The sequence below is a fragment of the Mus pahari genome, chromosome 20 (genome assembly GCF_900095145.1).
Source record: "Mus pahari chromosome 20, PAHARI_EIJ_v1.1, whole genome shotgun sequence".
In the NCBI taxonomy this organism is placed as follows: Eukaryota; Metazoa; Chordata; class Mammalia; order Rodentia; family Muridae; genus Mus; species Mus pahari.
The window spans coordinates 34,399,634-34,422,717 of NC_034609.1; the positions used below are offsets into that span (position 1 = coordinate 34,399,634).

Below are 23,084 nucleotides of genomic sequence, written 5' to 3' on the forward strand. Positions count from 1 at the left end.
AAAGCTCAGACCGGAAACGGCGCGCCATGGTGGCGTCAGAGTCCGCGTCAGCTCCGCGCCCCTAAGGTCGGGGGATCCAGCGCCACTACGGTCCTCTTCGGGTTCCCACCCCTCACCCTTCGCTGCTGATCGCCCTACAACCCAACTGAGGTAGCCAGCATTAAATGCTCTTGGACCGAAGGCGGAAAGTCACATTCACGACCAGCGGGGTGGCATAGATGGCCCTTGTATAATATAACTATTACAGCCAGAATACATAAGCAAGTGTTTTACCTTTTCAGGGTATTTAAAATGCCTCGGTGTAAAAGTGCCTTACCAGACTCTTAGCTAAGGTCAACATAGTATCTGTTCTTTTCAATTTAATAAGATGTCTAAGCGTTGGCAATCAGTCCCTTGAAACAAACAGGTGCTCAATGATACGCCCCAAATTGAGTTTTGAAACACCAAAGGAAGGTGCCAAGGAAAATTCTTGGTAGAGCTTCAGAGACCAGAACGAGCGAGCGGTTTGTTCAATCAAATCAATTCAGTTCCTGAAGGAAATTGCAAGAACAGTGTAATAAAATATATGACCTCTGGAGTTATCTATGCTTTCTTCAGATGGCCATCTCTCCTCTCCTATGTAAAGGTTGTGTCGTTAGCATTTTATTTAATTACTTTTGGATGAATATTTTACAGATTTAGTCATTTAATTTTATGTATATGTGTGTTTTGCTTGTCTATGTGCACCACATGTATGCTTGGTACCTAGTCAGGAGACGGTGTTGGATACCCTGGAAATGGAGTTGCAGATGGTTCCAATGTGACTACTTGGAATTGAACCCAGAACCTCTGCAAGAGCAACAACTGATCTTAACCACTGAGTCATCTCTCCAGCCTTAATTTTGGGAATTTTAAAAAGAAGGAAATAGCTCTAGTTTTAGAATAGTAAAATACAGGCAGAAGGAACTACCTGCTTCCCCCTAACCAGGATTAAATAGGTCTTTATCCTGTGTACTCCATAGAAAGAAACTGAGCATCTTCCTGGAACTATGAGAACATTTTACTAATACCCATGGTAATAAATTAACCTCAAGAAATGGTGAGATGGCTCAGTGGGTAAGAGCACCCGACTGCTCTTCCGAAGGTCCAGAGTTCAAATCCCAGCAACCACATGGTGGCTCATAACCATCTGTAACAAGATCTGACTCCCTCTTCTGGAGTGTCTGAAGACAGCTACAGTGTACTTACATATAATAAATAAATAAAACTTTAAAAAAAAAAAAAAAGAAAAGAAAAGAAATGGTGGATAGATAAGGGTGGGGTGGAGGCAGGGGCAAGCCAAGAGGCCATGATCATATTTCAAGTCAGAAGAAACTCCAGGGAAAAGCAGCTAAAAAACAATTAGGTTATTTTGTATTTTTCAGGACTACAGAAGGTTATTAAAAAAAATTCCAAACAGATTTTATTGAAGTGAAATATTAAGATACACAAGATGCAATACAGTAGAATAGGTTCCATTTATTCCACAAAAACAAAACAAACTCACATAGGTGTGTGTGTGCAGTATTAAAGTTATCAGAAACTCAACTAACAGGGGCTATTTATGAGGGATTTCTCTAACTCACAGTGATCTGCCTGCCTCAGCCGCCAGAGTGCTGGGATTGCAAGCATCAGCCATAAACACCATCTGCAATTTCATTTTATCCTCTGAAATTAATTTCCATGTGCTCTTTTGAGTCAGAATCTATAAATAAATACTAAATAAATAAATAGCATGGTGGTAAAACCTGTAACCCCAGTAACAGGCTGAAAGCAGGAGAATAAGAGATGGAGATCAACAGGACCTTTGTCCTGGATCTGTAGACCAGGCTGGCCTCCAACTCAAAGTGATGCACCTGCCTCTGCCTCCTGAGTGCTGAGGGATTAAAGGTGCCTCACCAAAGTATCAGAATCGCCCCCCCAGTTAATTTAAATATGAATACATGAAGCCTGTGATTGGGCAGGGAAAAGGGAGGCGGAGTTAAGAGTTTCAGAGACAGACAGAGACAGGAAGAGAGGAAGAAGATAGAGGAAAGGAGAGATGATCCAGATTCCATGTGGCTTTAAATAGCCACTGGTAGCTATGAATATCATCTGAGGGATGGATAATTACAGGGCAATTTGTCTTATCTAGTGGGCAATTTATATCAATATCAATTGGTTCTGAATAAATTGCATGGACGTTTTGTGGGGTGAGAATTTACTGATATAAATCTGACTTAAAAATTACAAGCCTCAGGCTGGTGAGATGGCTCAGTGAGTAAGAGCACCCGACTGCTCTTCCGAAGGTCCGGAGTTCAAATCCCAGCAACCACATGGTGGCTCATAACCATCNNTAACAAGATCTGACNCCCTCTTCTGGAGTGTCTGAAGACAGCTACAGTGTACTTACATATAATAAATAAATAAATCTTTTTAAAAATTAAAAAAAAAAATTACAAGCCTCAGCCGGGCGTGGTGGCGCACACCTTTAATCCCAGCACTCAGTAGGAAGAGGCAGGCAGATTTCTGAGTTTGAGGCCAGCCTGGTCTACAAAGTGAGTTCCATGACAGCCAGGGCTACACGAAACTTCAGCTGAAGCCCCCTTCAGGGCAAGGCAGGCGGGTCTCCCTGTAATACTTGCATTTGGAAGGTGAAAGCAGAAAGATCCAGTTCAAGATTATTAACTATGGAGTTGAAGCTAGGCCTAGGGCTAGTGAGATTGTTCAGAGTACCAACAAAGAAAATCAAAAGCAGCCTCTGTAACCATCACAGGAGGAACCGCTATCCTGAATTAAGTTTACTGTGACATGCTGGGCATAGTGGCGCATGCCTTTAATTAATCCCAGCACTTGGGAGAGAGGTGGGTGGATCTGAGTTCGAGGACAGCCTGGTTTACAGAACAAGTTCCAGGCCAGCCAGTGCTGTTAAAGAGAACCCCGTTTCAAAACAAACAAATAAGCAAGCAAGCAAACAAAAAAATCTAGACTCTCGAGTCAACCCCCCCAACATAGCTGAGGACTTCTAAGGAAAAAGAACGTGGTGTCAAAAGTGGTGGGTGAGGAAAGACCAATTCAGTCTCCTATACTTATTTCCATGTTGCCGAGGCCAGCCCGGTTGCTAACTCATGGTAGGCTGTCCCTTAGGCTGGGAGATCTCAAAGGCCTGGGGCTCGGTGCTCTGCTGATGATGGAGTCTCCTTAGCTTTTACTCGTTCATTTATTCCCCTGCGTTCTTTCCAGCAGCGAGCCAAGCGCCTAAATGTACGGAAGGAAAGCAACTGCACAGATACTCACACCAGTCAGGGGCAGGGAAAGTGGATTCCGCACTTGGGCTCGGGCTCGGGTTCGACCTCGACTGGGCCAGCAGCTGCGGCCATCGCCGCCTCGCAACATGGCAGTTAGGCTTCACCAACGGCCACACGAAGTCGAAGTCAAGCCGAAGCTCCATTGGCTGAGGCTTTGAAGTTGACTCCTCCCAGCCAATCATAAGAGGGGCAGGGAACGGCTCTAGCTTGCGCATGCGCAGTAAGCATGTTCTCGCCAAAGACCTATAGATGCCTTCCTCTGGTCACTTGAAGTTTCAAGTTTGTCATTTGTTGCTGAATTGACCAATGAGTATAAATTCCTTCACAGCAGTAGTGGCTACATTTTAAGAAATGCTGAGGGCTGGTGAGATGGCTCAGCGGGTAAGAGCACCCAACAGCTCTTCCAAAGGTGCAGAGTTCAAATCCCAGGAACCACATGGTGGCTCACAACCATCCTTAACATGATCTGACTCCCTCTTCTGGAGTGTCTGAAGACAGCTACAGTGTACTTACATATAATAAATAGATGAATCTTAAAAAAAAAGAAAAAGAAAAAAGAAAAAAGGGCCAGGCATGGTGGCGCATGCCTTTAATCCCAGCACTCGGGAGGCAGAGGCAGGTGCATTTCTGAGTTCGAGGCCAGCCTGGTCTACAGAGTGAGCTCCAGGACAGCCAGGGCTACACAGAGAAACCCTGTCTCGGAAAAAAAAAAAAATGATGATCCCGTCCAACTGTCATGGCACCTGCCTTTAACCTAGCACTTGGGAGGCAGAGGCAGGCAGGTCTGTGTGAATTCAAGGCCATCCTGGTTTATTTGTTGAGTTGATAGCCAAGGGCTGTGAACAAAAACTGGAAAGAGACTATATCTGTGGATACGAATTGACTGATTAGATCTGAGGTCAGTACTGTGAAGACAGGAATGTCACAAGTCAAGAGGCTAATTTAATTTGTCTTGGACTAGTTCTGGCCTTCTGGAAACAGCCATTCTTTGTCCATTTCTGTGTTTGATCTAATAAAGTCTTGTACTAACAGATAGAAACCATTTGAAATCTATTAACCTACCAGACCGCTAGCTTCCACCATCCATAAAGCTAAAGATGCCATCAGATAACATCTTGGGTCTATAGAAAAGCCTTCCATCTTGCTATAGTCGCCTCTCAGAGATAACCACCACTATATTTTAAATTTTCCTTGATTTATGGCTCTCTTTGTTTTGTAAAACTGTACAACATCATGAAACAGTTTTTGTGTAATTTGGGGTTTCCTCATCTGTGAAAAAGTGGTACTGGCAGACCTGATAATACATTTTAAAAAGTAAACAGTGTGTGAACTTTTTAGTGTGATACCTTGCCTATAGATTTTAGGTTTTGTGTGTGTTATTTTGAGACTGTGCCCAAGGCCCAAGGGTGGCCTTAAACTCCAATCCTCTTTTCTCTCAAGTGCTGGGATTATGGATGTTCGTCACCGGTATAGGCTTTTCTTAAGAATGTTGACTTTTTTCTAAAGCAAACAGAGGGACAGATGTCCTTTAACTTGGGTTACGTCATTTCTTCCTCTTCAAATTCAAGACCCAAATTTCTTCAAATTGGGACCTGAAGGACAAATATAAAGCTATGCCTAATGGCACAGCCTACTCCGGAGGCTAAGACAAGAGTGCAAATTTCAAGGCCAACCTGGACAGTTTATCCAGACCCAGTCTCAAAGTGAGAACCCGACGTATCGGTCAGTGCTAGAGCGCTTCGGCGTGATTGAAGCACTTATTTCAGTCCAGGTTGCCGTTAAAGAAGGCATACAGATCTATACACGGTAACAATAAGAACATTTGATCGGTGCACACCTGTAATACTGGCAAATCCCCTGATTTCAAGGCCACCTTGCTCCGTTTCCAAAGGCTGAAAAACGAACCTTCGAGGTACGCGTATCACTTTGCAGTTAAACAGGAGTCCTATGCCAGAATCTGCGATCGCCACCAAATTCATGTTTTCATCCCCCTTGATAACTGTCAACTATTAGGGCTTTGTCAATAGAACCCAAAATGTCGGCCTCCTGAAGCCAATAGTCAACCCTGTCACGTGACACCCCAAGTCCTAGCTTTCTTGAGCATTGCATCAGCCGAGCCCAGGAGCCTTCCCAGAAACCGGCTTGTTAGCTCATTCGAGCTCCGAATGATTGGCATGTGAGTGGACCAATCATATCAGTGGATGACTAGGCGTAGCGGGTCACTTTTCATCAGAGCGCCCTGATTGGATGGTGAGGTACGGCTCTGGTACCGGCTGTGGCGGGTGGATATAGCTGTGTGTGCGCATCGGAGGGAGCAGGTAGCTGAGGGTGAGTGGCGGTGGACTCCGGGTAAGGAAGGACCTGGAGACCCGGACCCTGGGGAAAAAAGCAAGTGAGCCCCGAGAGCTCTACGAGAAGAGCCGGCGCTTGGAGGGGGAGGGGCAGCTGCAGCGGGCTGCCGGGCGGTCCCGCCCCTGGCCTGGGTCAGGACCCGGGCTCCGCCGGAGCTGGAGATAGGAAAGGAGTAGCTTTTGCTACTCCTCGGAGCACTGAGAGTGGTGTGGTTTCGGGTGGACTTGCGGAGGACCAAGACCTTGGGAAGATCGCGGTTGCTCTTCAGTTGCCACCCAGAGCTAAGGGTTTGTCTCCTCTAATTTTAATCTCTTAGGGGGTTAGGGAACCGGGCCTAAAGAGCAGGGTGACCAAGATGGATGGAGTCTCTCTAAGAGGCATCTTCATTCATTCTTTATTAGGTTCTCACACCTTACCCCAGACTGGCCTGAACTCAACTCTGTAGCCCGGGCTGGCCTTGAACTCCCGGCAGTTCTCCTGCCTCAGCGTTTCGAGTGTTGGAATTACAGGCGTGAGCCAGCATTCCAGACTCGATTCTTTCTGTTGCTGTTTTGAGACAGGGTTTCACTATGTAGACCAGGCTGGCCTCGACTCACAGAGAACCTCAAGAGTGGTGGGACCGAAGGCATGTGCTACAACCCTCGGCCCGACTCGATTCTTAATAACAGAATAGTTGCTACCTTGGAACAAATATATTCAGCAATTTTTCAAACAGAATAAGTTTCCTGGTGTGCTTTTGGAGTACGTTAGTGCAGAGTGTGCTATTTACAGATTAGTATAATTAATCATGAGCATGTGTGACAACCGCTTTACTAGATACTGAAAACACACTGTAACGGTGAACTGAAGCCAGCCAGGATTCCTACCGAGATGTAACATATACTGTGATTGGGAGGTGAGCATTCAATAGTTATATCAAATAAATCATTTGAGACTATAAGACAGTATAAAGAGGGGGGAACCTGGTGAAGAAAGGAAAGGTTTGCTTAAGTATGTTTCTTTGTGATTGATCAAAACGAAGTTGTTAGGAAGAGGAGAGGTCAGGCAGAATGGCAAGGTCCTGTGGCTTAAGTCACCTTGTAATTCAAGGCCCTGGGTCTGGCCCCAAGCTTGCAAATACAAACAAATAAATAAAGTTCTGAAGGTCTTTAAGCCCCTGCTGTGATGTACTGGTTTCAGACCTGCCTCTGCTACAGATGTGTTATGTACATTGAGGAAAGAACAAGTTTTTTTGTTTGTTTGTTTGTTTGTTTGTTTGTTTTTTGGTTTTTCCAGACAGGGTTTCTCTGTGTAGCCATGGCTGTTCTGGAACTCAGAAATTTGCCTGCCTCTGCCTCCCGAGTGCTGGAATTAAAAGCGTGCGCCACCACTCCCGGCTGAAAGAACAAGTTTTAATGATGGAAACTTTATTTATTTATTGGGGGCTGGGTTTCTGATCTGGAACCCTCCATTTTCCTTCCTCAGCTTTCTGAGCCCTGGGATGGTCTGGGTGGGGACATGGCTTTGAACAGCCTTCAGTCTCCATAGGGTAATGGACAACATGTTAGATCCCAGTATACAACTCTGGTGATGTCTGTATGTAGTGGCCTCCATATGGAGGGCACTGGTTCTTAGCATACAGTCTGAGTTCATTGCATAGGCAAAGATGGGAGGTTCAAATGTGCTCTTGAATGTAATGTTCCCTCAGCTTGTCTGTGTAGAGAAGCAGTTTGTTTTCTTGAGCAACTATGACTCTAAAGGTAAAGTCAATCTGTAACCGTTGTTAAGGAGGGCTGAAAAGAGAAGGCGGTGTGACAAGATTTCTGAAAACCTTGACTCCTTATGGTGACTAGCAAGACCCTGTGGGAATGCAAGTCCATTTTTTTTCCCCTACTCAGCCTGTGTCACCATCTTTTTGCCCCTTTGGGGGCAGTGGTGGTGCACGCCTTTAATCCCAGCACTCAGGAGGCAGAGACAGGCCTGAGTCCACAGTGTGAATTCTAGGACAGCCAGGGCTGCACAGAGAAACCCTGTCTCGAAAAACCAAAAAAAAAAACAAAAACCAAAACAAAACAAAAAAAAAACCCTCTGTGCTAATGAGTGTAAAATAGTGTCCAGTTCCATAATTTTTTTTTTTTTTGATGCTCACAAGGTCCTGTTCCACAAGGAACTCAAGCTAAAGTGGTGCAGTTAAGGTTAGAGCTGGCTCTAGAATTCTAGAGACGTTTAGATGATGTCACAAATGAGACAGTTTTCATTTGTCAGGATACCCAGCACAGCAGAACACTACAACACTAGACGTTGGTTGGTGCACACCACCAAAACCTGTCATCCCCACCCTACACATGCCCTGCCTTTCAGGGATGTGATAATACACATGAAAATGTTTTGGCGCTATAAAGTTGCCTCTTCTGAGTCCCTGGGTTCGTTCTTCCAATAGCAAATAGCATGCTTATTTCAAAATGATGCAGACTCCACCACCGAGTTGTATATAGACAGCCCCAGTTCTTTGCAATCTCATGGCTAGAACCCGGCTCTTTCCCAGCCAAGGCTCTGGAGGTTTAGGCTACGTAGAGGTTGGTACACTCCTGATACTTTAGGGTGGTCCGTGGCGCAGATGGGCTTATCCCTGGGTTCACAGCCACTGACACAAGTGTCAGCCCAAACCTGGCAGCTGTGCCTTTGGGGAGATGGAACTTTGTACAACCTTCTCAGCCTGTAGGTTAACAAAGAGCTTGGAAGCTCCTCAGGCCAGTGGATACAGACTCCCCCTTTTGTTGAGGTAACCCTTGCTGCTTCCTGGCAGTAAGTGCTCAGTGCACATTTGGTAATAAATGAAAACATGAAGAAGAGCCCTGCTTTGCTGGAGAAGTCAACAGGGGGAAGACAGCCGGGGCCACTCTGCTGAGGCAGCAAAGATTTCCCAGTGAGGTTGACTGTAACCTGGGATATTGCAACAGGAAGGTTTTAGGATCAAAGAAACAGCTAACCCATGTCATTCTTTGACTTGGCTTGAAATGACACGAGTCTTGTGTAATCCCCACTTTTACTTTTATTTCCCTAACTCCCCGTCATTCCTTCTTCCAGTTAGTTCTCCGAGGAGACTTTGAGAGATGGAGGCCACTCTAACAGCACGAGAGATCCGAGAGCGGTTTATAAACTTCTTCAAACGAAATGAGCACACTTATGTCCACTCTTCTGCCACCATCCCTCTGGACGACCCCACTCTGCTCTTCGCCAACGCTGGCATGAACCAGGTAAAGGTCTTCCTCCTCTCTGCCCGCCTGGCTGGCTGAGGGCAGCAGAGCGGCGGGCAAGCACAACCCGGGCTGTGGAACGTAGCAGGTCAACGCGAGTGACTTTTCCTGAAAAGAACAGTACTTACTGCTTGTGTGTGATGGTTAGAAGGAAGAGGAGCTGGGAGCATGGCTCCCACATTCCGCCAAGAAGATCATTTTTAAATGGGTCTTGGAAAGACTCTTTTCTGGCCTTTGACATCAAGAATTTGATAGGCCCGGTAATAGCCCTGGTATAGTGGTACAAGGTTTAATCTTAGCAATCAAGAGGCAGAGGCAGGAGGGGATCCCCACTCAAGGTCATAGTGAGTTCCAGGATAGCCAGGGTGGCACACGCCTTTAATCCCAGCACTCAGGAGGCAGAGGCAGGCGGATTTCTGAGTTCGAGGCCAGCCTGGTCTACACAGTGAGTTCCAGGACAGCCAGGACTGCACAGAGAAACCCTGTCTCAAAAAAACCAAAAAAACAAACAAACAAAAAAAACCATGCTGTTAAGCAGTTATGGACGGCAATCAGCCATGTGGCAGGGCAGGGAGAGGAGCTTTAGAGAAGGAGAAAGGAAGTCCAAGTCATAGAAAGAAGAAAAGGAGCCAGGCGTGGTGGAGCACGCCTTTAGTCCCAGCAGAGGCAGAGGCAAAGGCAGACGGATTTCTGAGTTCGAGGACAGCCAGGGCTACACAGAGAAAACCTGTCTCGAAAAAAACACAAAAAAGAAAAGAAAAAGAAAAAGGAAGCCATACTTTTCCAAGTAATTGGGAAAGTGGGCAGACTTAGAAAGGTACATAGCTACAGCCCTGTATGATATTACCCTCACCCTGCAAAAAAAAAAAAAAAAGTTGTTTAAGATTTTATTTTTTCTTCTCTTCATTGTCCGTTTCTTTTGAGGAAAAAAAAAAAAACCCTATTTTTATTGGAATGTTTGGGAGGCTGGAGAGATGGCTCAACACTTGAGAGCACTGGCTGCTTGCTTGTCCTGAGGACCGGGGTTCAATTCCCAGCACACAAGGTGTCTCACAGCCATCTGTAACTTCACCTCTAGGGATCCAATGCTACTCCTCTGGCTCTTTGGCACTAGGCACGCATGCGATACACAAACATATGCAAGCAAAACACTGATGCACATAAAAAAAGAAAGCTGAGAAGTTTTCTTACAGATATTTGTTTTCCTCTTTGGTGACCACGTGGTCATAGTGGAGAGTTTCATCCCATTTAGAGGACAGGAGTAAAGGAGCCTCGTCATCTCATACTACATGACATGGTTTGGACCTGTGCTGTTTACTCAATGCTATCCGAGTTTGGTTCCCAGCATCCACAGCAAATAACTCAGATCCGAGAAATTTGATGCTTTTTTTTTTTTTTTGGATTTCCTTAGGTACCAGGTATATAAACAGTGTAAAGACATATGTGACTCCATATTGTAAAAAAGGTCTTCTCATTTTTTTTATTAAAATTAATTTAATTGTCAAAAAAAAATATTTGTTTTCTCTCCTTTCTTACTGGGGATTGAACCTGGGGCTTCAAGACATGATCAGCAAGCACTCTATACCCTCAGCCCTCTTGTTACATGTATGTGGGAGCACCTGACCCTGGAACGCGGAGATCTGTCCTGATTACCCTGGTCTCGCAGTGTAGCTAGGTAGTTACTATAGCGCTCTATTTGTTTGTTTATTTTTTTAAGACAGGGTTTCTCTACATAGTCCCAGCTATCCTGGAACTCACTCTGTAGACCAGGCTGGGCTAGAACTCAGAGATCCACCTGCTTCTGCCTCCCAAAAGCTGGGATTATATTCATGGACCACCAAACCCAGCCCTAGCACACACTTTTTTTTTTAATGTTTATATTATATGCACGGGTATTTTGTCTGTATACCACGTGTGCCTACCAGAAGAGGGTTTTAAATCCCCTGGAGCTGGAGTTTCAGATGGTTGTGAGCTATCATGTGGGTGCTGAGAATTGAATCTGGGTCCTCTGTAGGAACAGCAAGTTCTTTGAACCCCCGAACCATCTCATCCAGCCCCTTCAAGTCTTTTTTTTTTTTTTTTTTAAATATTATTTATTTATTATAGTTATACGAGTACACTGTAGCTGACTTCTGACACACACCAGAAGAGTATATCAGATCCCATGACAGATGGTTGTGAGCCACCATGTGGTTGCTGGGAATTGAACTCAGGACCTCCGGAACAGCAGTCAGTGCTCTTAACCGCTGAGCCATCTCTCCAGCCCAAGTCTTTTTTTTAAAAAACAAAAAAAACGATTTATTTCTATTTTATGTATATGTTGCTTGCATCTATTTATCTACATACCCAGTCCTTCATCAGCTCGAGGGTGTCAGTACTTTCCTTCCTTGTCACCTTTACTCCCAAGTGAGCATATTCATTTGTCACATGAATTCTTCTGAGATGATCTTAAGATAGCGGTTCCTAACCTGTAGGTCGTGACCCCTTTGGGGGGGGGTCACAATCAGATGTCTATGTTATGATTCATAACAGTTTATAGCATGATTCAACATCAGTTATGAAGTAGCGACAGAGTACTTTTGTGGTTGGTGTCACCGCAACATGAGGAGCTGTAGTAAAGTGTCGCAGCAATAGGAAGGGTGAGGGGCAACACGAGGAGCTGCAGTAAAGTGTNGCAGCAATAGGAAGGGTGAGGGGCAACACGAGGAGCTGCAGTAAAGTGTCGCAGCAATAGGAAGGGTGAGGGGCACTGCTCAGAGACCTGGGGCACGCCCATGGGTCACGCACACTCGACATAGCTGTACTGTAGAAGCCATGCTGTCCCTTTCTCCTGTTTTAGTTCAAACCCATCTTCCTAAACACAATTGACCCGTCTCACCCTATGGCGAAGCTGAGCAGAGCGGCCAATACCCAGAAATGCATCCGAGCTGGGGGCAAGCACAACGACCTGGATGACGTGGGCAAGGATGTCTACCACCATACCTTCTTTGAGATGCTGGGCTCCTGGTCTTTTGGGGACTATTTCAAGGTAACTTAGATTTTTTTTTTTTTTTTTTTTTTCTAACATAAGGCTCATTTCCACAAAGGGGATGGGGTTTTAAATTTTGATTGTTTTAAAACATAAAATATCATTTAGGAGGTTTGGGGAATGAAGGGCATTCAATAATTCCGAGACTCCCTAGGAAGCATGTATCATTTGATGTTTCAGTTTCTATTTTCTAGGTAAGTTGAATTTTTTGGTTTATAATGAAGATACTGTTGGTTTGAAGCCATGTTCTGGATTTTTCTTTTTGTAGGAATTGGCCTGTAAGATGGCCCTGGAGCTTCTTACCCAGGAGTTTGGTATTCCAGTTGAAAGACTCTATGTCACTTACTTTGGTGGGGATGAGGCAGCCGGCCTAGAGCCAGATCTGGAGTGCAAACAGATCTGGCAAAATTTAGGGTAAGAGAGGGGCTGGAGAAGTGGTTCAGTAGTTGAGAGCTCATAACTGCTCTTGCAGAATTTTTTTTTTTTGAAATTCTTTATCTTAAAAAGGGGGGAAGGGGTGATGGCTCATCAGTTAAGAGCACTGACTGCTCTTCAAGAGGTCCTGAGTTCAATTCCCAGCAACCACATGGTGACTCAATCATCTGTAACATGATCTGATGTCCTCTTCTGTGCATGCAGATAGAGCACGCATATATATTATACAAATTTCTTGAATGAAAGAGACAGAGAGGGAGGGAGGGAGGGAGGGAGAGAGGGAGGGAGGGAGGAAGGGAGGAAGGGAGGAAGGAAGGAAGGAAGGAAGGAAGGAAGGAAGGAAGGAAGGAAGGAAGGAAGGAAAGGTAGGTTGGTTCAGGACAGTTACTCACCCACCCCAACCTTTCCCTCTTTACAGTGAGTTCCAAATAAACACTTAGGTATATAACTATACCCCAGCCACTTGGTATTTAATTATTGAGTTTCATGTGACACCCAGGTTTGATGGCATACCTATAATCTTTATACCCTGGTGGCAGAGAGGCAGCAGCATCCTGAATTCGGGACTAGCTTTGGCTACATAGCAAGCCTCTGTCTCACCCATGACCTCTGAAGGTCATGCTTGCCTAGCAGTAGGACTTACTTCTTCATAAGGACTCAGGGTTCCGTGTGTGGTAGAAGCAAGTCCTGGAGGGATTTCTGTCGACGGCTTCAAGTGGGTTACTCTTCCTCGTCCTGTGCAGACTGGATGAAGCCAGAATCCTCCCCGGCAACATGAAGGACAACTTCTGGGAGATGGGCGACACGGGTCCCTGTGGTCCCTGCAGCGAGATCCACTACGACCGCATTGGTGGCCGGGACGCCGCGCACCTTGTCAACCAGGATGACCCCAACGTGCTGGAGATCTGGAACCTCGTGTTCATCCAGTATAACAGGTAGTGTGGGCCCTGCTCCTTCCCGCTAAGAGCAGTTCCTTTTCTTTAACCAGACCTTCTTGGCCAAAGGTTGTCTGCAGTCTTTACTTTTGGAGCCAGAGATCAGCCCTATGCTTCAGGCGCTCCCGGGCTCTCGAGGTGCTGTCACGCCTCCGTCGGCTCCCCGGGATGGGGTGGACCGATTTAAAAACCAACCTTATCTCATAGAATGCCTTCCTGAACCATCTGCTTTCTACTTAAGACTAAGGCTCTGTGTGTGGTGGCGCAGGCCTTTAATCCCAGCATTCAGGAGGCAGGGGCAGGCGGATCTCTGCATTTGAGGCTAGCCTGGTCTACAGAGTGAATTCAAGGACAGCCAGGGCTATGCAGAGAGACACTATCTCAACACCATCCCCACCCCTAAAATAACAAGTAAGACAAGGAGGCTGGGTATGTATTCACCCCCCCCACCCCCCTTTCACAAAGCAGACAATGGCAAATGGTGAATAATAGCAGCTTTCCAACAATGCTAAATGACTGTTAACCCAGCAAGGAGCAGCCTGGGGCCCTTTCCAGCTTCCTTTTTGTATCTGTCATTCAGGGAGTCGGATGGTGTTCTGAAACCTCTTCCCAAGAAAAGCATTGACACAGGGATGGGCCTGGAGAGACTGGTTTCTGTGCTGCAGAACAAGATGTCCAACTATGACACCGACCTTTTCGTGCCTTACTTCGAAGCCATTCAGAAGGTATTGATCAGGTTGCGAACGTGGACGCCTCTATGGAGGTCTGCAGGGTGGACTTTTAGCACTGACGTTATAAGTGAATGGCCATGTGCTTTGACAGCCCAAAGTACTTGCTGCTGTCTGCCTGCACCATTACTGTCAGCATGCCCTCTCTGAGTAAAGGCATGCTATGCCAATCGCCAGGGCTAGGGCGTGTGGCATATGGCAGGATAGTCATCTTCTCCCAGACTTCTGCACCCTCTAGGAGCCTGCTCGTGTGAGGCAGCAGGGGCAGGACTGTCTCATTGGCCCCCTCTCTGGTCACCTGTAGGGCACTGGTGCCCGGCCGTATACTGGGAAGGTTGGTGCGGAGGATGCGGATGGAATCGACATGGCCTACCGGGTTCTGGCTGACCACGCCCGGACCATCACTGTGGCGCTGGCTGATGGCGGCCGGCCTGACAACACAGGACGGGGGTGAGTCGGTCACACTGAGTGTTCTGACTGGAGCTCAAAGCCATACTTGATTACTGTCGCGTTGTTGTCTTTTGTGGAGTCGGGGGATCCCCTTCCCCCCCTCCTTTTAACAGCTAACGGTTGTTTTAGTGTAGTTTAAGGCTACACTGTTTAATAGTTTCTACTAAGTAAGAGGCAAAGCAGGCACTAAAGCTATCAGACAGGTCGTGGCAGGGTAGGGATAGATACTGACTCAGCCAAGGAAACTGCATTCCTGACAAGGTGGGCTTGGGTAGCTAAACAAACTCTCTGCATAAGCAGAGGAAACGGAAAACTGATGTTTTAAAGTAGCTACCGTGGGCCCCTCAGCCAGGGGTGTCTCCTAGCTAACACTAGGGTCTGCCTCTCACAGGTACGTGCTGAGACGGATCCTTCGCCGAGCTGTTCGATATTCCCACGAGAAACTGAATGCCAGCAGGGGTTTCTTCGCTACATTGGTTGATGTTGTCGTTCAATCCCTGGTGCGTAGGAAAATCTCTGCTTTTATCTTCTGTGCTGAAGCCATAGTCTAAGAGGGATATGATAGGTGGTAATATTCTGTGGATGGACATTTTAAGAGAGAGCTCATGGTGGTCTGGAATGGTGGTGCACACTTTTGATCCCAGCACTTGAGAGGCAGAGGCAGGTGAGTCTGAGGCCAGCCTGATCTATACCGTGTAAGTTATAGGCCTGCCAGGACTGCATATAGAATGAATCTCCATCTTAAAAAAGAAGGAGGGTGTTTCATGAAATAGTCTGGTCACACTGAACCTTTTCTGTTAGGGCGATGCATTTCCTGAGCTGAAGAAGGACCCGGATATGGTGAAGGATATCATTAATGAAGAAGAGGTACAGTTTCTCAAGACTCTCAGCAGAGGGCGGCGCATCCTGGACCGAAAAATTCAGAGCTTAGGAGACTGCAAAACCATCCCAGGTGAGGCCCAGTTCTCCCCTCTGCCAAGGTTGAATGTACTTTACTTAAACTGCTTTTGGTAAAGTTAAGACTTGGAGCAAAATGAATTATAAAAGAAATTACGGACTGGAGAGGTGGCTCACCGGTTAAGAGTGCCGACTGCTCTTCTGGAGGTCCTGAGTTCAAATCCCAGCACCCACATGGTGACTCACAACCATCTGTAATGAGATCTGATGCCTTCTTCTGGTGTGTCTGAAGACAGCTACAGTGTACTTAAATATAATAATAAATAAATGTAAAAAAAAAACAAAAAAAAGCCGGGCTTTGTGGCACATGCCTTTAATCCCAGCACGCCTTTAGTCCCAGAACTTGGGAGGCAGAGGCAGGCGGATTTCTGAGTTCGAGGCCAGCCTGGTCTACAAAGTAAGTTCCAGGACAGCCAGGGCTATACAGAGAAACCCTGTCTCAAAAACAAAAACAAAAAACAAAAAACAAAAAAAAAGCATTTACTGGAGCTGGAGAGATGGCTCAGCGGTTAAGAGTGGGACTGCTCTTCCGAAGTTCCTGAGTTCAAATCCCAGCAACCACATGGTGGCTCACAACCATCCGTAATGAGATCGGAAGAATTTACTGTGGTAAAACTTCAAACACTACAGAAATGAAAACCTTTTCCAAATATGTTTCTCAGAGGTAAACTATTAGTTGGCAAGATGTCAGCTGTAATCTCAGCACTGTAGCTGCCAAGGCAGGATGGTCACAAGGTCAAGGCCAGGCTCTGGGCTACATAACAAAATCTTATCTCAAGAAGAAACAACAGAAAAATAAAAAAAAGTTTAGTGTGTAACCAATGCTTCAGGATTTTTTTTAATCTGTTTGCATGAAATTGCAAATAGGTGTTTATGTCTGCATATTTTGCACATAAGTGTAACATGTGGAGTCCACATTGTCTTTCATCAGCTGAGAAAATTAATTTTAAAGGCTTTTTATCTCTGAAATGTTTTGCCTTTTTTTGATTATTGGGGGATGTGATTATTGGCATGTGAGTGTAGTGCCCACAGAGGACAGAAGAGGGCGCTGGAACCCCTGGGAAATGATAGGTATTGGTGAGTAGCCTGACATGGATACTCAGGTCCTCTGCAAGAGCTCCTAACCTCCAAGCTATCTCTCTCGTTCTGTTTATTTCCTTTCTACTGGAGTCAAGTGTTTAAAAAGAGAGATTAAAGAACTCACTCACGGTGTTCAGATTAGGAAACAGAAGTTTACCAGGAGACCCTTTATCCTTTGGACCTAAAAGTCTTAACTCCAGTTACTCGCAGCAGCGCCCTGGGAGGGCTTGGCAGGAAGGAAAGGATCTGTCTATGTCATTTTGACACAGTTCCTTTGTGTGTACTGCACAGGCGATACCGCTTGGCTTCTCTATGACACTTACGGATTCCCAGTGGATCTCACTGGATTGATTGCTGAAGAGAAGGGACTGGTGGTAGATATGGATGGCTTTGAGGAAGAGAGGAGACTGGCCCAGGTAAGCAGTGTGAAGAGTGACTCATAAGCACCTGTCTTCCCTTCTCACTCACTCACCCCCACCCTTGGGGCTGCTTTCTCTTTCTGAAGAAGAAACAACCTCTATTTTTCTCTTAACGCCAACATCATAAAAAAGAAAGAAAGGTTATGCGGAATGAGATGAGAGGCAGCACCTGCTCGTGCACCAGGCAACTGGATTCCCTTCCTTTAAGGTCTCCCCCCACCCCCAGAGCAGTGACGCTCGGCTGGAGGCATCGGTCACTGGATGGTTTGCAAGTGTATTAAGCATTTTTAGTTTTCACAGCCAGGGGTGGATGTTTCCTGTTATCTTGTTGCCAGAGCCTCAAGATGCTACTCATTGTCCTGGAATGAAAGAAGACAGCCCCCAAAGCAAAGGCTGGTCTAGCCCCAAATGCCAGTAGTATAAAGATTAAAGATGTCATTCTTAGTTTTTGCCAAGGCTCAGGTCTCTCTTTTCCTAGACTGACATAACTAAGGCTTTTTTTCCTCTCCTGTTTTGACAGCTGAAGTCACAGGGCAAGGGAGCAGGGGACGAAGACCTCCTCATGCTGGACATTTACGCTATTGAAGAGCTCCGGGCAAAGGGTCTGGAGGCCACCGATGATGCTCCAAAGTATAACTACCACTCAGACTCCAGTGGCAGCTACGGTACGCTGAGCCTTCAACTTCTGCTGTCTGCCTTTCGGTTTGGGGAGTTCCAAGAGATCAGTCTTAAGGTGCCCAGCGGGTCATGCTGTATGGTGATACTCACAGGCACTCTTGGCTGGTGGTCTCCTTAACTATTCAAATATAGTTACAGAAAGTTGTTTTTTTTTTTTATCATAGGGAGGTTCCAGCTACTCTTAAACCAATTTCTCTTATTTGTTAACATGTTGCAGAAAAAAGACAGCTGGCCTTAAAACAGTCACAGTCATAGTAGCTGCTAAACCCTGCACACTCATAGAAAATCTAAATAAACAAATGGATGTGCAATAGATGGGCCTGCCTGGCAGAGATCTTCTTATACCAAAATCTACATAGTGAGGCTGTTTGTCTTGTTTTGCTTCCTTGAGACAAGTCTTACTGTGTAGCCTAGGCTGGTTTAGAACTTCCTACTTAGACCAGGCTGGCCTTGAACTCATAGAAATCCACCACCTGTCTTAGCCTCCCAAGCGCTTAAGATTAAACACGTGTGCCACCATGCCCAGCCCAAGTCCGTTACCTTTAAGTGTGTGTGGGTGGGTGGGTGTGAGAGAGGATTTGAACTAGAGACTACTATAATTATATGAGACAGAATCAGATTTGCCAAGTTTGTGTCTAAGATACAGGGTGACCAACTGTCCAGTTTGCTCAGAAATGTCCCAGTGTTAACACTAACAGCCTGTACCCTAGGAAACCCCCGAGTTTTAGAAACTAGAACCCAGAGCAGTGATTTCCCTGGTGGAGAGTCCCTGTGCTAGTTCTTTTATAAAGTCTAATGGGCTGGTTTTCAAAATACTAATAGATAACTAGGACCTAAGTGTTGAGCAATAGAATTGAGCAAAAAGCAACTAAGAATATGTGATTGGAGCCAGGTATGATGTTACGTGATTTTAATCTCTATAGGCAGGATGCAGAGGCAGGTGGATCTCTGTGAGTTGGACGTTATCCAGGTCTATACAGAGGATTCCAAGCCAGCAATGGTTACTTTATAAGACCCTGTCTCCAAAACAAATACAAAAAACAGAAAAAGGCCGGGCGTGGTGGCGCACGCCTTTAATCCCAGCACTCGGGAGGCAGAGGCAGGCAAATTTCTGAGTTCAAGGCCAGCCTGGTCTACAGAGTGAGTTCCAGGACAGCCAGGGCTATACAGAGAAACCCTGTCTTGAAAAACAAAAAACAAAAAACAAAAAAAAACAAAAAAAAAAACCAGAAAAACAAAAAAGACTATGTGAACTGGGCTGGGGCTGGGAGCTCCAAGGAGGAGTGCTTGGGTAATGTGTAAGGGTCTAGATTTAATCCTTAATCTCAGCACAGACATGGGGGCGGGAAGTGTATATATATATATATATATATACATACACATATCACCAGAGTCACTGACCTGTCTCCCCCTATTTCTGCATCTGTTGAGCAGTGTTCGAGTGTACAGTGGCTACCGTGCTTGCTCTGCGTCGGGAAAAGATGTTCGTGGACGAGGTGGTCACTGGCCAGGAGTGCGGAGTGGTGCTGGACAAGACCTGTTTCTATGCGGAACAAGGAGGGCAGATCTACGATGAAGGCTACTTGGTGAAGGTCGACGACAGCAGTGAGGATGTAAGGCCAAACAAACTTTCTCGTTAGCCATGCAAACAGGGGCTGGTCCTCTGTCTCCTTCACACTCTTGATCCTTGGGGATGCTGACTTGACAGATGTTTTTATTTTATTCTTTGGTTGATATTTCTTCTGCAGCCATACCTGTCGCTGTCCCGGCTCTTAGGTCCTGAGGGATGCGGAGGCTAACACTTGCTTTCTAATGCTTCCTTATGCAGAAGGATAAGGACTCTGTTTCACTTGCTGATTGGTAGTCTTTGTTGGGCTTTTGAGGCAGAGTCTCACACTTATAGCCCAGGTCAGTCTTGAACTCCCCGTAAGCCTGCCTCAGCCCTTCCCGTGTTGGGAGTAGAGGTAGGCATCAGCAGGCCTGGCAGAGACCACTCTTGAAGGACAAGCATTCTGAGAAACCTCAGCCTCTCGCGTGGCCACTGCTGGCTGTCGGGTCTCCTTTGGCAGCGGATTCCTGCAGACAGAGTAGGATAGGATCCATTTCATAGGATTTTAAGCCAGCCCTTGCTGAGCAAGCAACAATGGCCCTTGCTGAGCAAGCAACAATGGCCCTTGCTGAGGCAGCAGCTATGGCCCTTGCTGAGGGAGCAGCTCACTTGGTAGCACTTGCTTAGTGTGCATACTCCCTGGACTCCGTCCCCACACTGTATAAACCTGGCAGTGGGGCTGTGTGTGTGTGATCCCTGCGCCTGAGTGAGAAGACAAGGTTAAGAGGCAGGTTCACCCTAGGCTACCCAGTCCATCACAGGGCAGTGTGTGCATCATCTGACGGTAGGGGTGTGTATGTGCATGAAAAGAGAATTGATAGATTTGGAAATTTTACTTACTTGTTGGTGGCTGTCCTTGACCCTGCAGAAAACTGAGTTTACAGTGAAGAACGCTCAGGTGCGAGGCGGGTATGTGCTGCACATAGGAACAATCTATGGTAACCTGAAAGTGGGGGATCAAGTCCGGCTGTTTATTGATGAGGTAAGTTGCATATATTGGTCCACGTTTGATCTATATTTACTTACTTGGTAAGACAGTCTTTTGAGCACTTTGGAGTTAAAGCTGGCCTTAGGGTCATCCTGTTCTAGCCTCCCAGATGCTAAAATCATGTGCCTTCACCACCCTGGTCCAGCTCCCCATTTGATCTTAGTTTTATTTATTTTTAATAATTCTTTTTAAATTTATTTTTGGCTTCTTTTCGAGACAGAGGCTATCTAGAGAGCCATGGCTTTCCTGCAATTCACTTTGTAAACCAGGCTGGCCTTGAACTCCCAGAGGTCTGCCTGCCTCTGCCTCCTAAGTACTGGGATTACAGGCGAGCACCACCATGCCCTCCTGTTTTTAATATCTTGTCTCTGTGCACATGTGCAAGCACACATGTGGAGGCTGAGGCCAACCTGAAAGGAGTCAGCTCTGACCAAGTGGGTCCCAGGTATTGAACTCAGATCATCAATCTTGGTGGCAAGCGCCTTTGCCCACTGAAACCTTTTGTTGGCCCCTCCTAAGTGACACTGTTAGCAAAGTACAGTGTACAATGTAGGTGCATTGTGTAGATTGTTTGGGATGAAGCTAACCCTCAAGCCCATTTGGTCCCAAGTTAGTCTTTTCATAAGTGTTATTTATCCTTTAACAACTTCACACATGTATACAATATACCTTGGTCGTACCCTCTAAAACATCCTCTTCTCCCGTGGATTGCTTTTCAGACTCCATGAACTTTTCAGGAGTCAAGGAGCTTATTTATATTCAGAACTAGGGGGGCTGGAGAGGTGGCTCAGCAGTTAAGAGCACTGACTGCTCTTCCAGAGGTCCTGAGTTCAATTCCCAGCAACCGCATCGTGGCTCACAACCATCCCTAATGGGATCTGGTGTCCTCTTCTGGTGTGTCTGAAGAGAATGACAGTATACTCATATAAACAAACTAGGAACTCAGGCACTGTGTGAGACCATAGAGTTTGAGGTCAGCCTTTGGGTTACAGAGTGTGACGCTGATTCAGAAACAGAAAAAAAGCTGGGGTCTCTTGCATGGGACAGACGTGTAAAGCAGTAGCTGCAATGCAGGCTGCAGTGTGAGTTTCATTGCATAGACGTTCCAGGGCCGGCCTGTCTTTGCTTGGTGCTCATCCCTAGGGTGTGCTCAGGATTTAGTATCACGGACCAGAACGGTAGTTGTTAGATGTGTTGTTTGGGTCAGAGGTACAGTATCAAGCACAGTTTCTCAGCTATGAGGTGGTACTGCATGTTTAATGTGTGTAAACAGATAAATGTAGTTGTGTTCCAGTAATCCTATTTACAAAACACTATCAAAACCAACAAGAGGCTGGGCATGGTGGCTCAAGCCTTTAATCGCGGGAGGCAGAGACACATGGGTCTTTGAGTTCCGGGCCAGGCCTATGTCTTAAAACCAAAATCCAAACAACCAGTCACATGTGACCCATCAGCCCTAGTTTGTTATTCCTGTTGTAAGCAGAGGAAGGAGGAGAGGGCCTGGTCCGTCCCTCACTTCTCACACCTTCCTGACCAGAACTGAGGTATACGCCCACTCTGTAAAGAAAGCTGAGCAACCTTATATTCAACAAAACGTTCTAGTACGTGCAGATAGCTCCATAGTGGCCCTCTCTGCCCTCTGCAGCCCCGCCGGAGACCTGTCATGAGCAACCACACAGCTACACACATCCTCAACTTCGCCTTGCGCTCCGTGCTTGGGGAAGCGGACCAGAAAGGTTCACTGGTTGCCCCTGACCGCCTTCGGTTTGACTTCACTGCCAAGGGAGCCATGTCCACCCAGCAAATCAAGAAGGCTGAGGAGATTGTCAATGGCATGATTGAGGCAGCTAAGGTAGGCTTTCTCCTGTTGGAGGAGTTCTGGAGACTGAGGCGCACTCTTCCTGTACCATGGCTTCCTGTCATGGAGGCTCAGTGATCCAGATGTTCCCGCTCTGTTGTACCATGTCCTGACCTGTTCACAGAGATGCTGAAAGCGACGTTTCCCTAACTGTCTTTATAGTGGTGGTGTCTTTGATCTCCTCCCTCCTTAGACAAGACAGTGCTCTTGTAGTTACATACAGTGTTTGCCTAGCGGTTTAACAAAACGGTTAGAAATTCCTATCTGGTTTTCATTGCTTTAACACGGGTTGTTATTTCAGAGGGCTCAGGGTGTGTCAGACGCAGTGGGGTTACAGCTTTAGAGCCTGGATACAGGGCCGGATTCTCACCAGGCCGCTTCCTTGCCTTCAGAGGTTTTTACAGATTTTTTTATTTTCTTCTCTCCTGTCTTCTTTGTATGGCAGCCTGTCTACACCCAGGATTGTCCCCTGGCAGCAGCAAAAGCCATCCAGGGCCTTCGAGCTGTGTTTGATGAGACCTATCCTGACCCCGTGAGAGTCGTCTCCATTGGGGTCCCCGTGTCAGAGCTGCTGGATGACCCGTCTGGGCCTGCCGGCTCCCTTACTTCTGTTGAGTTTTGTGGAGGAACGTAAGTACCTTGTCAGGGACAACAATAGATGAGCTGTCCTGCATCTGGCATCCCTGTGGGGATGGGAAACTAGGCTAGGCCAAAGGTCATTCCCATATTGATTCGTGTTTGTTTATTATCTGCCATGCTTTGGAAGGAACTTGGGGCCTCACAGATGCTAAACGAGTGTTCTTCCATTGACCCTCAGACTCCCATTTTCTAAGGGTAAAATGAAGTCCTCAGAAATGGACTTGCCAAATAAGAGCCTTCACGGCCTGGCGGTCCAGTCAGACCCCTCAGTGGTCAACAGTAGCATGTCTTGGGTTTTTTTTTGTTTTGTTTTGGTTTGGTTTTTTTTGTTTTTTGTTTTTTGAGACAGGGTTTCTCTGTATAGCCCTGACTATCCTGGAACTCACT

General features: G+C 46.4%; 1 protein-coding gene across 6 annotated transcripts in view; it reads left to right on the forward strand.

The window, feature by feature from the left end:
• Window positions 1-5,520: 5,520 nt before the first annotated feature.
• Aars (alanyl-tRNA synthetase) overlaps window positions 5,521-23,084 on the forward strand; it is a 22,498-nt gene continuing 4,934 nt past the window's right edge. Inside the window, exons 1-16 of one of the 6 annotated variants that reach the window (XM_029532475.1) lie at window positions 5,595-5,633; window positions 6,474-6,552; window positions 8,724-8,893; window positions 11,733-11,921; window positions 12,190-12,335; window positions 13,100-13,291; window positions 13,872-14,016; window positions 14,324-14,469; window positions 14,861-14,969; window positions 15,271-15,421; window positions 16,798-16,922; window positions 17,446-17,590; window positions 19,038-19,216; window positions 20,081-20,194; window positions 21,846-22,052; window positions 22,504-22,688. In XM_029532475.1, coding sequence (XP_029388335.1) covers window positions 8,750-8,893; window positions 11,733-11,921; window positions 12,190-12,335; window positions 13,100-13,291; window positions 13,872-14,016; window positions 14,324-14,469; window positions 14,861-14,969; window positions 15,271-15,421; window positions 16,798-16,922; window positions 17,446-17,590; window positions 19,038-19,216; window positions 20,081-20,194; window positions 21,846-22,052; window positions 22,504-22,688 — 2,177 coding nt within the window. In that variant the 5' untranslated portion in view covers window positions 5,595-5,633; window positions 6,474-6,552; window positions 8,724-8,749. Of the gene's footprint in view, window positions 5,945-6,473; window positions 6,553-8,723; window positions 8,894-11,732; window positions 11,922-12,189; window positions 12,336-13,099; window positions 13,292-13,871; window positions 14,017-14,323; window positions 14,470-14,860; window positions 14,970-15,270; window positions 15,422-16,797; window positions 16,923-17,445; window positions 17,591-19,037; window positions 19,217-20,080; window positions 20,195-21,845; window positions 22,053-22,503; window positions 22,689-23,084 lie in introns of all 6 variants that reach the window. The other 5 variants (XM_029532474.1, XM_021220070.2, XM_029532473.1 and 2 more) reach the window with 5 other exon arrangements.